The following is a 17,931-nucleotide window of genomic DNA, read 5'->3' on the forward strand; positions in this document are numbered from 1 at the left end:
TCACATCCTTGCCAACATTTGTTGTCTTTTTGATGATAATTATTCTGACAGGTGTGAGGTGGTTTTTCATCATTGTTTTGTATTTTCCTGATGATTAGTGATGTTGAGTATCTTTGTGCCTATTAGCCATCTGTATGTTTTCTTTGGAAAAATATCTATTTAGATCCCTTGCTCATCCTTGTCTTGTTCCTAATCTTAGAGGAAATGCTTTCAGTTTTTCACAGTTGAGTATATTAGCTGTGGGCTTGCTCTGTGTGAACTTTATTATGTTGAGGTATGTTCCCTCTGTACTCACTTTGTTGAGAGTTTTTATCATAAATAGATGTTAAATTTTGTCAAAACTTTGTCTCCTTGTTGAGATGGTCATGATTTTTATTCTTTATTTTGTTAATATGATAGATCATGTTGATAGATTTTTGGATATTGAATCATCCTTGCATCCTTGGGATACATTTCGCTTGATCATGGTATATGATCCTTTTAATGTACTGTTTAATTCAGCTTGCTGATATTTTGTTGAGGATTTTTGCATCTATGTTCATCAATGATACTGGTCTGTAATGTCCTTTTTGTGTGAAATTTCTGCGATTTTTGTGTGTGTGACATTTTATTCCTTCTACTAACTTCAGAGTTTGCTTGTTCTTTTTCTGGCTCCTTTAAGCGTAAGGTTGTCATTTATTTGAGGGATTTTTTGTTTCTTGAGATAGTCAGTCTTGTATTGCTTTAAACTTGCAACAGCATACTTCCATCTGGTCACCAGAGCTACAGCTTCTGAGTATGCCCTGTGTGTGAGTCTGTTTCAGTGGACTGACTCCTATGGATACTTACTTGGTAGCCATGGCTGGTCCTTGGTCTAGCTGGTTACCGCAGAAGTTGTGCAGAAGTTGTTGGCCCCTGATGGGCATGTTCAGATCCTGCACAGCTGGCTACATGGCTAGTGGAGTCCCAGTCCTGGTGCCAACCTTCTGGTGGGTGGGCCCAGGTTACGAAGTAGCAGACTGAAGACCAGGAGCCCCAGAGCTAGTGTTTACCTAGTGTTGGTGGGCAGGTTTAGTCTTGGGGTTCCTGCAGCTCATGGGGTCCTATGACAGCCTGCCTGCTAATAGGTGGAACTGTGTTTCTGCCCATCTGGTCCCTTGGCCTGGCGTTTCCCAGTACTAGTGCTGACTGGCTGGTAGACAGAGCTCAGTTTCAGTGCTAATAAGCTAGAGTGAGAATTCCAAAATGGCACTTGTCAGCACCAGTGTTGCCATATATGATGGTCTCCCAAAAATGACTGCTGCCAGTACCTCTGTCTCCACATTAAGTCCCATCTGCCTCCTGCCTCTCTGGGAGGCTCTCTTAAGGTCAGTGAGTGGGTCCTTTCATGTTACTGACTCTGCCCTCCGTTCTGGAATGTTTGAGATTATTGTGTGCAGCCCTTGTCTACATGGATATTTTGGTTTTTCATGTTTTTGTGGGTGCCAGCTCCACCACCTCAGGAAATTTTATGAAACTTCAGTTCTGTGAAACAAAAGAAGTCCTAGGAATTGGGAAAACAAGTGACATAGTGGATTTAGAATCATAGTGGATGATTTGAAAGAGAAAAAGCCCTTGAAGCCATAGAGAAGAAAGAAGAAGATGGTTATGAGCACTGTTTGTAGTGACAAGTTGAGCCATAGCTTCTCACCCCACTTTATAGATGAAGAAACTGAGGCTCATGGAGGCCAGGTAACACCCCTGAGCTTCTGAAGCCGTCAGTAGCCACAGTGCAGAGTCTGCCTGACTGGCTCTACAGCTGTTCTCTGCACTGAGTCTTGTATGAGTTCATCTGCTTTTGTTAATTTGCTTCTAGTAGTCATTCCTTTCCTTCCCTGGTTTCCCAGCATTTTGTCATTATTTTTCTCATAGAAAACCAGTTCTGTTAGGATATACCGGTGATAGTGGTGTTCCCTCATCTTTTCTGGCCGCAGTACATTTTACAGAACAGCCCAGTGACAGAGCAGTGAGTTTGTGAAACACAGTCAGTTCCGTGCCGCTGTCCTTTCCCTGGCCCTGTGTGGTACATTTCTATTCCATTCTATTCTTTATTCTTATTATTTTCTTTAGGTGAAGTAGGCTGGCTGTGATCCATTAATCACACCCTTTAATAGCTCATGTCCCATAGTTTGGCCCACATTTTTAAAGCATGATTTGTAGCTCGAGTACTTTTCAGCAGAGGACAACAGGTTGTCTGAGTAAGAGCCCATCTCCTGTTCAGCTGAACTCAGATTCATGCTCTGTGCAACCAGGCACTCTTATTTTACCCCTTTGTGGAGGGGTGGGAATTCGTTTGAAATAGCATTTCAGCATTAACTTTAGAAACAGGGGCCATAGCTCACTTATTCTTGTGGTGGCTTGCTGTAGATAACACATGCTTTTAAACTCTTGTCTGTAGGATTGTGGCTCGCTCTGCCTCTTCATGCCTTTGATCTTAATGTTTCTATATTTTCCTGAGGTACTTTATTTAGCAACTTAAGTGAGTTTCAAAACCAAGCAAAGGTTTGCCATTCATCTATCCAAAATCTTGAAATTCTAGCTCACCTTATTTTAATTTAAGTAATATAGAGGGGCCTATTAAGAGTAGAATTAATAACCAAGTATCTGATTTTTGATATACCATTTTCTGATTTTACTTTTTAAGAATAAAAAGAGAGATAGGAGTATGCAAATAGGAGCATGCAGACAGAGTAGAATGACAACACTTGTGTGTCCTCTCCCCTTCGCTCTCTGAGACAGTATAATAATGTGTGTCCTGCAACACAAATGACTGAAGTATACCACTCTTGTCTCTTTCCCCAGCCCTCCAAGCCATAACATTGTGGTGAATGGAAAAGAATGTATAAACTTTGCTTCATTCAATTTTCTTGGATTGTTGGATAACCCTAGGCTCAAGGTAGGTAGCACATATGCTGAAGTGGACAGATAACATGACTGACTTAAGCAGCTGGGCATAAAATAAGAGACAAATGCAGATTATCTGAAAGGGCTATGTAAATGTTTATCATTATTTCTTGACAGAGCTGTAACCTAGTTTTCAACAAGGGAAGGCAGGAGTGTCCTAATGGGGTTTAGTGTTAGGTGACAGCCAGAGAACTATATGAACCAAACCTGGTAATAGCTGGAGGTGTGTCCAGGAAACTGCTTCATCTCCTTTTGGGATTGTGGGCCAGTAAACATTTTTTGAGGAAAGTTGTTCAGTCGCCCAGTTATGTCTGACTCTATGCAACCCTTTGGACTGTAGCACGCCCGGCCTCCCTGCCCCTCACCATCTCCCAAAGTTTGTACAAGTTCATGTCCGTGAACTTTGAGGTAAAACTTACGCCCAAAATGCCAAAAGTGCAAATGCATTGAGTTAACCAGGTTTTCAGACAGTAAAGCATCTGCCTACAATGCAGGAGACCTGGGTTCGATCCCTGGGTTGGGAAGATCCCCTGGAGAAGGAAATGGCAATCCACTGTGGTATGCTTGCCTGGAAAATCCTATGGACTGAGGAGCCTGGTAGGCTACAGTCCATGGGGTCGCAAAGAGTCAGACACGACTGAGTGACTAACAACCAGGTTTTAATGGTCAAGCTAATATAACTTTTCCATGTTCTTAGTCATATGCCTTAATCTTTCCATCCCTCCTTTCTTTATATCCTGTCAGAATTGTCTTAGTTCTTATAAAGGAGGAAAAACCAGGCAACTGGAGAGCTATGTGAGCTATGTGGGTGAAAAAAAAGAAAATTTCATATTTGAATTCTTAAGGATAAATTATTACAATATATATATTTTTTTCCACAAAGGCAGCAGCGTTGGCATCTCTAAAGAAGTATGGTGTGGGAACTTGTGGACCTAGAGGATTTTATGGCACATTTGGTATGTTTTCTGTCATATTTTTTAGACTACTGCTTTCAACAATTAAGATCCAATCTGATTTCAAAACTCCTTGGCAAAGGTGTCCTTAATTAGTTGTGGTAATAAGCAGGTGAACTTTCTAGATTTTGTGTTTGAGACCATTGGTGGCAGACATGTTGATCTTAGGCTGACTGTCCCTTGTGTTGAAGGGCCATGGGTACCTAAGGCGCACTGTCTCAGTAGGATGAAGACTGAGCTCTTGTTGCATTTGCCCCAAGAGACAGTGGTGTGAGGAGACTGTCTGCCGTGTATGACATTTGTAACGGGAAGCATCTGGTTTGAATGGCTCTGCTCTTTATAGTTGTGCAGGAACCCAAATCTTCCCTGTATTGTTGCTGTTGGCCTAATAAGGGCACCTTCCTTGTCTGCGTGGCTGTAGCCAAATGATGAGTATGGGGGAGCAGGAGTGCAGGGCTACTGTACCCGTTTGGGTGGGCAGGTGGTATTGCTCATCATTCTGCCCACATTCCTCTGGTGAAAACATAACCCGGATCATGCCTCCAGCAGAGGGACTGGGAAGTTGCCCTAGCTGGGCAGCCACCACATGCCAGGAGCAAGGTGAGAACAGATTGGGGGTATGGAGGGCAGTGATCAACTGTATAGCCCTTTTCTTTCTGGAATGAAGATGAAGGATCATTGATTTCCTTATGTGTGGATGACCTGGGGATGGATTAACTACATGTTAGGATGAGTATGATTTCAAACACAGTAAACTCCGTAAATCAGAGTCATCAAAGAAGACCTTGGAATTTTATGGTGGTTTTTGTTAAATGTATATTGTTCTTTGCTTCTGAAAATTTCAGAAATGTTGTTATATAATTGTTCAAGTGAGTATACTACTGGAAACAACATTCTGGTTTGTGAAATGTCAGAGGCTGGGGAAAGAGGCCAGGGAAGGAAGTCTCTTTTGTCTTCTCTGCCCATTTTCATTCCTTGGTCTGTGCTTTTTGTTTCACTTCTGCAGTTAAGATGTTTTTATTTAAGGGAGCACCTTTCTTTATCCCTTAGCTAGTTTAGTGGTTGAATTATTTGTATTGGAAACAGATGATGGGAGTTGGTGTCCAAGAATCCTGCAGCTGGACAGGATCTTTAAAATCTTGTATTCCTGCATCCAAGCTATTCAGAAGAGAACTAGAAAGCTCAGAGAGGTTAAGTGACTTCCTCATGGTCACACTGCTAATTAATTTCAACCCTAAAACTAGAAAACAAGTTTCTTGATTTGCAGTCAGAATGGGAAGATCAAAGACTTTAAAGAGCTTAGATCAGAGCCTCCCTCTTCTAGCCTAATGCAAACATGAGTTGTTTGCCTGCTTTTTATTGGTAGGGTATTATTTCCTTGATAAGAATTAGAAAACTAGAAAAGCACTTCTTGTTTTTACAGGTTTATTTGTTGTAATCTGATCAACAAGCCTTTCTTTCCATGATCTGCTTGCTGGGGTAAAGAATTTGCTTTCTTAAAAGCCTCTCTTTCCAGCAGATTTTATTTGCCTGTGTGGCCTTGACTCTTGCTCGAGAGTTATCTGAGAAGACCAATAAGAGATTTATTGTAAAATTTAGTGAAAAAAAAGTTTCAAATCTTTAAGACCAGTTTTCCTAGAACTGTGGAAATATGTTATAATCGCCTAATTTTTCATTTGAATCACCTGAAATATGATGCTGTGTGCTTCCAGATTTGTGTGTATGTGTGTGGGGAGTCTTTAATGATTTTTAGATTAATTTTTAATTTGCAATATAGTTGACAAAAAATATTGTTAGTTTCAAGTATATAGTGATTTAACATTTGCATACATTATGAAATGATCACCATGACAAGTCTAGCAACCATCTGTTCCTAAAGTTATTACAATATTATTGGCCATATACCCTATACTGTATATTACATCCCCATTGCTTATTTATTTTATAATGGGATGTTTGTACCTCTTAATCTGTACCTAATTCTCCCCACTCCTCATCCCCTTTCCCTTTGGCAGCCACATATTTCTTCTCTATGAGTCTGTTTTCATTGTGGTTTGTTTGCTTGTTTTTTTGAGTCCACATATAAGTGAGATCATACGGTGTTTGTCTTTCTCTATCTGGCTTATTTCACTTTTCATAAAACCCTAAATTAATTTTCTTGATTGAATAATTCAGTCCATGATATAAATCTCAAAAAGTTTTAAAAAGATAGTGAAGTCTTCTCCCTACTGTCATTCTGCCTCCCAGAAAAGACAGCTACTGTCAGTAGTTTGTTAATTCTTCCAGAGACTTTTTTTCAGTGTATGCAAACCACTTTCATACTTTTTCACCCCAGTTTTACAAAAGTGATAGCATACCATATATACGTAGTATGCTGTTCAAGTTTGTTTTAAATTTAATCTCTCATATGTCTGAATGTACTAAACACATAGTTGTGTTATCAGCTCTTTTGTGAACTACTTTATTTGTCACTGTGTCTTTCTTGGGCTTCCCAGGTGGCAGGCACAGTGGTAAAGAATCTGCCTGCCAGTGCAGGAAATGCAGGAGACGTGGGTTCGATCCTGGGTCAGGAAGATCCCATGGAGTAGGAAATGGCAACCCATTCCAGTGTTCTTGCCTGGAAAATCTCATGGACAGAGGAGCCTGCTGGGCTACAGTCCATGGAGTCTCAAAGAGCTGGACATGACTAAATAACAGCACACACCCACTCACACGTATCATTCTTATCCTATTGTAGTTCAAGCTTCAAACAGACTGTGTTATCTGGACAAAGATTGAAGATTAAAAAAAAAAAAAAAGATTGAAGATTAATTTGCCGTGGTTTTGTAATAAGACACCAAACCTACAGCCTGGAGTAACGTGTAATGTTTTCTGAGTATATTGTCCTTCCTGTTAACTTGCTTTGTTCCTTTTCAGCAGTTATCCGTGCTTGCTTATCATCTTTTTTCCTCCCTTTATATGTATATTGCATGTATTTTTACTTTTTGTTTTTTCAATAGGATATTTTCTATGTTTTTCCTTATTCTGGGACCGATCACTGAAATTATTGTAGTTGTATTACATTACCTTGAAATTTCAGTGTAGGTAAGTTCAGGGAAGCTACCTGAGATCTGCTAAGGCTATATTTTAAATCTCTAAAATACCTTCTACAGTTAAATTAGTCTGAATATTTAGGGTACATTAACCCTTTGCACCAAGCATTAAAGCAGAAGTGAAGACCCCTTTCCTTTCATTTTAGTAGCTTGTGCGTTTGTGAGACTAGGGTCTCTTTCCCTGGCCCAGCAAAAGGTTGTTTTTAATTTTGTCTTTTTCCTGGAAGGATCATTGAGGCATCTATTTTCAGTGAAGAAAATGTTGCCTGTTTTAGCTCTTTTCTCAACATTTCAACTAATGAATGAAACTCACATATTGGAAAAGCAAATGTCCTTGTTAAAACATTTTCCGCTTATTGTTTGATAGTAAACTTAGGTGATACTTGATGATTAACACAGAAAAAAGAAAATTGAGAATTGAATTAAAATTCTTCTAGTTTCTTAGGCTAAATGTTTACCTAGCTCCTAAAGGCCCAGCAAATTGTCTTATATAGTAAAGGACCATGTGAATCAGAGATTTTTCCACCTTCTCATCTTATTGTTTTAATGTGTATTTTAGAATCAATCAAATGGTGTTATCAAGTTGTGGAGCCTTCCTTTTCTCTGAGGCTAATGCGGTCCCAGTGCCTTTGATAGTTGCTCTTGTTGAACCTTTTTATTTTGTTTGTAATGCATTCAGATCTCATTTATTTGTTTATTCCTCAGGCCTGGGGTCTGCCTTACATATATAATACATACTTGGCTCTATGGTCTTAAACTAAATCAAAAGACAGTTACTGGCAGGGTTTCATTGTGAGAGATAGTGACATTTAATTGTGTTTTAGAGCCAGTAGTAAAGAACTATTCATTTGTTTATTTTAAAGATATTTTTTCTCTGTTGTAGCATCTTGACTGCATGTTTTAGTAGGAAAAGCATTTGGTCATAAAATTCCTAGATCTGCCACTTCCTTCTACCAGTCATGGGATTGTAGTCTTCTCAGTGTAGGCAGGGAATGATCTTTGTGCAACTTAGAACATTTTGGTAAGAATCACATAAGATACTGTTTGTGAAAAAATACTGCATGCGAACACATTCTGGAAAACATTCAGCACTGTTTTTGTGTTCTAATGAGTATATATGTGATATTTGTACTTTTAAGAAAAATTGTTCAAGTCTCAGATATTTAAAAAAGTATGTAACATAAAAATATAGAGATAAAAGAGAAAATATAGTAGGTTGTTTTTAAACTGTTTTAAAGTTGGCAATTTTATGGTTTTTCCTCTGAACAACAAACTAGAACTTGGCCATAAAACCTCCTTTTATTCTGATAAATAGGAAATTGAACCAAGTGGCTTTAATATAAGATAGCCCTTATATTTGGATATCCAGGATTTAGATAGCTTCATTAGAAGATAACATATCTGATATTTCCTTTTAAAAGAAGAAAGCATTTTCTTTTATTCTACAAATATTAATTTAGTTGAACAAGCACACAGTATACTGCTTTTTCCATGCCAGGCGTTATTCTGAGTGTTTATGAGCATTAACTCTTGCGGTTCTCCTAACAGTCCTTTCAGGTAGGTACAGCTGTTGCCATTTGACAGAGGAAGGACCTGAGAGGGACGGAACAGTTTTAGGCCTGTCTGGGATTCACAGCAGGCAGTGAGGGAGCACAGATCTGAGCCCCTGTGATGACCACATGGCCAGGCTCTGTGCTTGGTGTGGGGCATCTTACCCTAGCCTTGCCTCCCATCTGTTACATTCTGGTGAGGGAGCAAGTGCCAGAAAGAGCAGCAAGTGCTGAGAGGACACGGAGGCCTTCTGGTCACCTCCTGCCATAGCCTCTTGCCTGCCATATTGTTTCCTAGCAGTGAATTAAAGAATGCCCCATGCAAATCTATGAATCTAATTGTTGAAATGGATCATACACACAGAAGATAGACATCCAAAGTCAAAGAACATGCCCTGGCAGTTTTTTCTGTTTGCTGGCTCCCTCACCCTTTTGTTGAAAATTTCTTCATTGTAGAGTAATATCATACATAAAAAGAAGTTACACAGCTATCCTTGTTCACCTGTCACAAAACCTGCTTTGCAAGGCTGACGTCAGCTAAAGCCCAGTGTTTTTAATTAGGAGGAGAAAAGGCCTGTCTTATTTAAGCTTCTGGGACTAGACAAGAACCAGTAAATCACTGACTTATTGTAGAAAGATTCTTCTTACTACTTCATGGTAATGACATAAAAATGGTTATGAGTATGTGTGATGAGAGTATTAACATAATTTTTTTATCAACTGAGTTACTAACTCTAAACCCTTAAAGCAGAGCCAAGATGTGTTTGTTTTATTTATTTTTATTTGTTTTATTGCTAATCAATGAAGAGAATCATTTAGATCTACAGAATGATTTTAAATCCCTTTTTGTGGCTGGCAGAGAGTTTGTCTGTATCCACAGCATCTTTTTTCTTTTTGAAATGGAGATAGTGAATGAAAGCATTTCACTGTGACTTGGGTAGTACTTCTGCTAGCTAAATTGTTGAGATTTGCCATAGATAATTCCCGGTTTAGAGGTAGCATTGTAATTTGAAGGAGGCCTCCTACGTGGGACCTGCCCTCTCGTCTGATCAGAAATGAGAGGCAGTGGAGTGGTGGGGGTCTTGGTGTAGGGAAGGTGCTCAGAGGACACTAACAAAGAGGAGAAGGAAGGCACACCTGAGACATGCTTGTGCTCAGCCGCATGGAGGAAGCTAGGTGTCTGGTGCTTTTCTGCTTTCCTTGTTCTTGTCAGGTTTTTGCCTGAAACCTTTCCGTGGCAACATACCTCATAGAATGGCGGGCAAGCAGGAGCAAAATCAAGTCTGTAGACTTGGTGGTGTTGCTATCACAGGTTTGATGCTTGAAAAGCTAAGCACTCCTTTGGTACCATTTCGATCAACCGAGATGCATCTTTCTAGACCTTGTTATTTTGAAATCTCATGTTTATTTAATATTGATCTAATTAAAGTATCAGTTATAAAAACTATTTGATTAGTAATGGAAATCAAGTGATATTTCATGTATTTTCTATGTAATAGTCTATATGGGAGTGCTTCCCTGATAGCTCAGTTGGTAAAGAATCCACTTGCAATGCAGGAGACCCCAGTTCGATTCATGCGTCAGGAAGATCTGCTGGAGGAGGGATAGGCTACCCTCTCCAGTATTCTTGGGCTTCCCCTTGTGGCTCAGCTGGTAAAGAATCTGCCTTCAGTGCAGGAGACCTGGGTTCTATCTGTGGGTTGGAAAGATCTCCTGGAGAAGGGAAAGGCTACCCACTCTAGTATTCTGGCCTGAAGAATGCCATGGACTGTATAATATAGTCCATGGGGTTGCAGCGAGTTGCCCACTACTGAGTGACTTTCACTTTCAGGCTATATTGGTATACTTTTAAACTTATAAATGGGCAGAAGCATACTAGATTGTTTTTAAATCATTGCTTGATTAGAATGGGGTAAATAGTTCATTTTCACAATTCTGTATCATCCTTTAAGAAGTCTGTGAATGAAGTGGACTTTGATTTATTTTATTTTTCGGATGTTGCTGCTGAATTTTCTAATTCCTCACTGTACCTCTCTTGCCATCAAATTGGGATTTAGTTTGGACCCTCTGTGTTGTCTCATCTCTCACTCAGTGGTCTCCCCTGTAGGCTCAGAGTTCTCCATTGAGAACTGCCAGATGCCTCTCTTAGCTGTCTCACTTTGTCAAGTGGCTGCTGCTCCTGCTGCTAAGTCGCTTCAGTTGTGTTCGACTCTGTGCGACCCCATAGAGAGCAGCCCACCAGGCTCCCCCGTCCCTGGTATTCTCCAGGCAAGAACGCTGGAGTAGGTTGCCATTTCCTTCTCCAGTGCATAAAAGTGAAAAGTGAAAGTGAAGTCGCTCAGTTGTGTCCGACTCTTCGCGACCCCTACCAGGCTCCTCCGTCCATGGGATTTTCCAGGCAAGAGTACTGGAGTGGGGCGCCATTGCCTTCTCCGTTGTCAAGTGGCAGGAGCCCTGATTTCTCCCTGACCCAGTGCTTATCAGAGTATCTTTATGTGACACTTACTAAATGTTTAATTAAAAGTTGAATTAACTGAGATTGTTAGACAGCCCTCATCTCCTTTTTAAAATGTAGTCCTTTGTGAAGTTGTATCTTTTATAATTCTCAATTTTGTCTCTTATTAATTAAAAGGCATTGCAATAAGATTAGCTTGCCTCTGACATATCAGTAAGTGGGTTTACAGAGTTTAGACACTTTAGTCAAATGTTCTAAAAAGTGGTTTATTCCTATTGCTGAACTTACCTCTCCCTGGAAGGTGATGGAAGCTTTATTGTTAACTAGGTCCCTGTCCCTTACCGTGGGCTGGATTAAGTTGTTTCTTTTGTATATCTCAGTCCTTCAGGTCTTTTCCTTCTCCCCTTTCTCACCAGGAATGCCTCTGGTGGGGAGGGGCATACTGCAGGGAAGGCTGATGCTGAAGGGGCCTCTTGGTGCGATGCTCCCACCTACAGGTCCTCGACATCTAGGCTGAAGGGAGGGTTCTGCTGGGCCATCGGCCTTCTTCACCCCTTACTGGAGAATATCTAGGTCCTCTGCCTCTGCCTACGCTTCTGAGTTCCTCTCTGTGGACGTACCCCGGCTCTGTCTGAAAGTCTGCCTTTACTCCTCTGAGCTCGTCCTCTTTCTCTTGAAACTGCAAGGCTAGAGGGGCCTGGCTGCATCTTCCCTATATTAGCTTCTGAGTTCTCCTTGCACAGGGCATGGGTAAAATGCTGATCTAGTTCTCCAGGCTTGGGTCCTGCTGTAGTTAAAAGAGCTAAAGGAAGTTAAAAAAAAGTTTCTGCTCTTGGGTAATGCTTCAAGATACCTTAAAGTTTTCCAGTTCAAAGCCAGTCAGGATACTGTTTATTCCAGATATCGCTGGTCTTTTCATCTGAGGGCCTAGGAAGGTGAAAGGCTATATGGAACCATGATGTAAGAGAGAAGGAAAAAAACAGTTTGATAATTACAGTTTATCCCTATAATTATATCAACATTCTTCCTAAGCTGCTTCCATAAAAGGGCTGTATTTCTCTTTGTATTCTACATTTGAATTCACCAGTACTGTTAAAAAGAAAATTCAGACAGAAACTCAGTCCTACAGTGTAATGGCAGGTGCCACCAATAAATGCTGACACAAACTGTCAGCAGAGTGACCACCATAGTTGAGAAAGTCTCCCTCTCAATGCAGAGTGTGTGGAGTTCTTTTTAACGACTTTGCTTTTGTATTTCTTTTCCTTTTAAAAGCTGGTTGACGGTTGTCTTCATGGCTGGTTTGGTCACTCCTGCTAAAATGCAAAAAGGCATTAATAATGTACGTTAACAACACCTCAGCATTGTTGACTGAGAGAAGTTAAAGCAGGCAAAGTGAAATCTTACTGCTAGAGTGATATGAAAGTAAAACCCAGAGTCAGAGCCATCTCAGTCACATATTTATGGACAAATGAGTAGCTGACTCAGTTCACAGAGTATAGAAATAGTTTGGGCCTGGAATTATCTTAGTAGATATTGTATAACTTGTAACTAAAAACAATTACATTTGACCGCAAGGTGACTATTAATAACTAAACTGCCTATGTTATTTTCTTTCTTCTTTAGTCAAAGAAAAAGAATTAAAAGACCTTTTAACCATTTAACTTTTTACTCTTGAACTAGATGTGCACTTGGATTTAGAAGACCGCCTAGCAAAATTTATGAAGACAGAAGAAGCCATAATATACTCATATGGATTTGCCACTATAGCCAGTGCTATTCCTGCTTACTCTAAGAGAGGGGACATTGTGTTTGTGTAAGTAACTTTTACCTACATTTCTCATTAAAATTCCTTTGGAAATAATATTGGCCTTCCTAGAAAATGTCTCTGATAGAGATCATCTACCTAAAATATTGATTTTTTTTTTTAACATTGAGAAGGTCAAACTTCTGCAGGAAGGGGCCAGCCCTCTGCCTTCCCTGTGTAGCTCCAGACAGCATGGTGTCCTTGTGAGTCTGATCATAACCCACTCACACTCCCTGCTAAAGTCACTCCACTTCTCAGTGCCCTCACTGCAACTCTTGGTCTCTGCTGATTTTGCTCCGTGGCTTGTTTAGAACACTGAAGTCATGAGTTGGGGGACTCATAATAAGGACTTGTGTCTCTATTTTTATGAACAATGGAAACTTTAAGTGAAGTGTGACAAAACCAAATTCTGGCTACAGTGTTAAAGAGGAAGCAAAAGTCAGTCTGAAACCTAAAATTAAAAGTTATTTAATAATCTACGCAGAAGATAACAGAGGCTTGGGCTAGTGGCAGGTACTTTTGACGCTGCCTGTAACCTGCTGCCTGGGCTCTGCCAGCCCTCACTCTCTTCCTCCCCTCTATGGTAAGCAGCAATACCACACGTCCAGTGTCCATGTATGTTTGCTTCTGGAAAGTTAAGAAAGTCCCCAACTAGGGACTAGATTTTTAATAAAGCATAGTTACAACTACAGTGTCATCCAGTATTGCTTTGTACAAGTACCGCCCCATAAATTCATTTTTGTAGTTTAAAGTCTAGAAAAAGCTTACAGTTAACAGTTGAACTTGTATGCTTCCTTTGTCAGATAATAAATACTATATTGTCCTTTTGGTTTAGTTGCTGGGAAACCTAGTCTAAATTCGCTTTCAAGTCTTAAATTTCTAGTACATCATTAGACAACTTAATTATTTCCTTGCACATAATTTTAAATATTCCACCTGAAATCTGTTTGAAGATAGGAACACTGGAGGTAAAAATTTATTTATTAAGTAGTTTAATGAATTGTTTTTGATAAATTCATTCAGTCGTGTCCGATTCTTTGCGACCCCATGAATTGCAGCATGCCAGGCCTCCCAGTCCATCACTCCCCGTCTCGGAGTTCATTCAAACTCACATCCATCGAGTCGGTGATGCCATCCAGCCATCTCATCCTCTGTCGTAGGCAATATGCCCGAGGTTTCATTTTCTTTCTTTTGTAGTAAACTGTGATAATGCTTTGTCTACAGATCTCAGAGCAATGGTTGTTCATATACTTAAGTCTTTCCTTGTTACTTTATCTTTCTGTTACTTTATATACCCTTTTTTAATGAAATGCTTCATGTTGAGATAATTGTGGCTTTATGTACACCTGCAGAGATTTTTCTGGACCCTTTACCTAGTCTTCCCCAAAGGTCATCTCTTGCAAAACTGTAATACAGTTTCAAACTGGAATGTAGACACTGATAAAGTCAAGATAATCCCTGGTGTTATCACACCCATGTTCCTTCTACCCTGTTTTCTCTTTAACCCCTGGCAGCCACTACTCTCTTCTCCCATTTCTGTAATTTCATCATTTCAAGATTGCTGTACAAATGTAATCATATAGTAGGTAATATTTGAGGATTGCCTTTTTTCATTTTGAATGAATTCTCCAGAGATTCTTCAGAGTTGTTATGTAAAACAGGAGTTGGTTCCTTTTGATTGCTGAGCCACATTCCATAGTATGGATACACCAAAGTTTGTTGAACCATTCACCTCTTAAGGACATCAGAGTTGTTTTTAGTTTGGGACTATTACAAGTAAAGATGCAATAAATATTCACGTATAGGTTTCTCTGTGAGCTTAAGTTATTATTTCTTTGAAATATAGACCAAACAGTGCATTTGCTGGTCATGCAGTGTTACATATTTCATTTTTTAAGAAACTTTAAAAAAAAGTTTTCCAGAGTGGTATATTATTTAATATTTCTGTCAACAGTGTATAAGTGATCTAGTTTTTCTGACATCCTCAGCCGCATTCGGTGGTGTCACTATTTTTTGTTGTAGCCATTCTGTAGGTGTATAAAGATATCTCTTTGTGGTTTTAGTTTAAATTTCCCTGATAACTAGCCATACTTAACTGTTTTTAGACTTTGTTAGTCTTGGCATAGGAGAAGGAAACGGCAGCCCACTCTAGTATTCTTGCCTGGAGAATCCTGTGAACAGAGGAGCCTGGTGGGCTGCTGTCTATGGTATTGCACAGAGTCAGACATGACTGAAGCAACTTAGCAGCAGCAGCAGCAATCTTGGCATCAGAATAATACTTTCTGAAGTCAATTTGAAAGTGTTTTCTCCTCTTGTAGTATTTTCTGGAGAAATTCTATAAACATTTGTTAGAATTCTCCAGTAAAAACAATTGAGCCTGGAGTTTGTTTGTTTTGTTAGTGTTTTTCAAGGAATTGGTCCATTTCTTCTGAATCATCAAATTTATATGTATAGCATACTTTGTGGTATTCCTTTCTTATCCTTCTAATGTGATATACCTTTATTATCCTTCGAATGTCTAGAAGCCCATTTCCTTCCTGACTGGTAATTTTTGTCTATTCTCTTTTTTTGTCTATTCTCTTTTTTTGTCATTTTTGTTAGAAATTTGTCAATTCTATTGATCTTCAAAAAAAAAAAATCAACTCTGTTTCATAGATTTTTCTTTTGTACAGTGTATTTTTGTTTTCATTTCTGCTGATTTCTGTTGTATTTCTTGTCTCCTCCTTTTGAGTTTATCTTATTCCTTCTAGGTTCTTAAAGTGGGAACTTCAATTGCTAACTTGAGGCTTTTCTTTTTTTCTAATGTGTTAGTGTTATGAATTTACCTCATCATGCTATAGTTGTGTTCCATGAATTTGATGTATTTATTTTCATTTTCATGTAGTTCCTTGGATTTTATTTTCCTTAATACTCTCTTTGACCCATAGGTTATGTAGAAGTTTGTTGTTCGTTTCCCAAACCTTTGGAAAATGTAAATTTGTTAGTTTTGTGGCCTGTGATGTGTCTCTTTTGGAATATGTTCCATCAGTTAGTTCAGTTCAGTTCAGTCGCACAGTGTGTCTGACTCTTTGCAACCCCATGAATTGCAGCACGCCAGGCCTCCCTGTCCATCACCAACTCCTGGAGTTCACTCAAATTCATATCCATCGAGTTGGTGATACCATCCAGCCATCTCATCCTCTGTTGTCCCCTTCTCCTCCTGCCCCCAATCCCTCCCAGCATCAGATATTTTCCAATGAGTCAACTCTTTGCATGAGGTGGCCACAGTATTGGAGTTTCAGCTTAAGCATCATTCCTTCCAAAGAACACCCAGGACTGATCTCCTTTAGAGTGTATTGGTTGGATCTCCTTGCAGTCCAAGGGACTCTCAAGAGTCTTCTCCAACACCACAGTTCAAAAGCCTCAATTGTTTGGTGCTCAACTTTCTTCACAGTCCAACTCTCAAATCCATACATGACAACTGGAAAAACCATAGCCTTGACTAGATGGACCTTTGTTGGCAAAGTCATGTCTCTGCTTTTGAATATGCTATCTAGGTTGGTCATAACTTTTCTTCCAAGGAGCAAGTGTCTTTTAATTTCATGGCTGCAGTCACCATCTGCAGTGATTCTGGAGCCCAAAAAATAAAGTCTGACACTGTTTCCGCTGTTTCCCCATCTATTTCCCATGAAGTGATGGGACCAGATGCCATGATCTTCGTTTTCTGAATGTTGAGCTTTAATCCAGCTTTTTCACTCTCCACTTTCACTTTCATCAAGAGGCTTTTTATAGTTTCTCTTCAGTTTCTGCCATCAGGGTGGTGTCATGTGCGTATCTGAGGTGATTGATATTTCTCCCGGCAATCTTGATTCCAGCTTATGCTTCTTCCAGCCCAGCATTTCTCATGATGTCCTCTGCATATAAGTTAAATAAGCAGAGTGACAATATACAGCCTTGACGTACTCCTTTTCCTATTTGGAACCAGTCTCTTGTTCCATGTCCAGTTCTAACTGTTGCTTCCTGAACTGCATATAGGTTTCTGAAGAGGCAGGTCAGGTGGTCTGGTATTCCCATCTCTTTCAGAATCTTCCACAGTTTATTGTGATCCACACAGTCAAAGGCTTTGGCATAGTCAATAAAGCAGAAATAGATGTTTTTCTGGAACTCTCTTGCTTTCTTGATGATCCAGCAGATGTTGGCAATTTGATCTCTGGTTCCTCTGCCTTTTCTAAAACCAGCTTGAACATCTGGAAGTTCACGGTTCACGTACTGCTGAAGCCTGGCTTGGAGAATTTTGAGCATTACTTTACTAGCATGTGAGATGAGTGTAATTGTGTGGTAGTTTGAGCATTCTGTGGCATTGCCTTTCTTTGGGATTGGAATGAAAAGTGACCTTTTCCAGTCCTGTGGCCACTGCTGAGTTTTCCAAATTTGCTGGCATATTGAGTGCAGGACTTTCACAGCATCATCTTTCAGGATTTGAAATAGCTCCACTGGAATTCCATCACCTCTACTAGCTTTGTTCGTAGTGGTGCTTTCTAAGGCCCACTTGACTTCACATTCCAAGATGTCTGGCTCTAGGTGAGTGATCACACTATCGTGATTATCTGGGCCATGAAGATCTTTTTTGTACAGTTCTTTTGTGTATTCTTGCCACCTTTTCTTAATATCTTCTGCTTCTGTTAGGTCCATACCATTTCTGTCCTTTATCAAGCCCGTCTTTGCATGAAATATTCCCTTGGTATCTCTAATTTTCTTGAAGAGATCTCTAGTCTTTCTCATTCTGTTGTTTCCCTCTATTTCTTTGCATTGATCACTGAAGAAGGCTTTCTTATCTCTTCTTGCTGTTCTTTGGAACTCTGCATTCAGATGCTTATATCTTTCCTTTTCTCCTTTGCTTTTCACTTCTCTTCTTTTCACAGCTATTTGTAAGGCCTCCTCAGACAGCCATTTTGCTTTTTTACATTTCTTTTCCATGGGGATGATCTTGATCCCGGTCTCCTGTACAATGTCAGGAACCTCCGTCCATAGTTCATCAGGCACTCTATCTATCAGATCTAGGCCCTTAAATCTATTTCTCACTGCCACTGTATAATCATAAGGGATTTGATTTAGGTCATACCTGAATGGTCTAGTGGTTTTCCCTACTTTATTCCATTTCAGTCTGAATTTGGCA

General features: G+C 39.7%; 1 protein-coding gene across 1 annotated transcript in view; it reads left to right on the forward strand.

Annotated features, from left to right (window-relative positions):
- Positions 1–17,931, forward strand: part of SPTLC1 (serine palmitoyltransferase long chain base subunit 1) — a 65,474-nt gene that overhangs the window by 18,063 nt on the left and 29,480 nt on the right. Inside the window, exons 4-6 of the mRNA XM_005684181.3 lie at positions 2,821–2,914; positions 3,806–3,878; positions 12,653–12,785. Of these exons, the coding sequence (XP_005684238.1) occupies positions 2,821–2,914; positions 3,806–3,878; positions 12,653–12,785 (300 nt within the window). The remainder of the gene's footprint in view (positions 1–2,820; positions 2,915–3,805; positions 3,879–12,652; positions 12,786–17,931) is intronic.

This window comes from Capra hircus, chromosome 8 (genome assembly GCF_001704415.2).
Source record: "Capra hircus breed San Clemente chromosome 8, ASM170441v1, whole genome shotgun sequence".
Taxonomy (NCBI): domain Eukaryota; kingdom Metazoa; phylum Chordata; class Mammalia; order Artiodactyla; family Bovidae; genus Capra; species Capra hircus.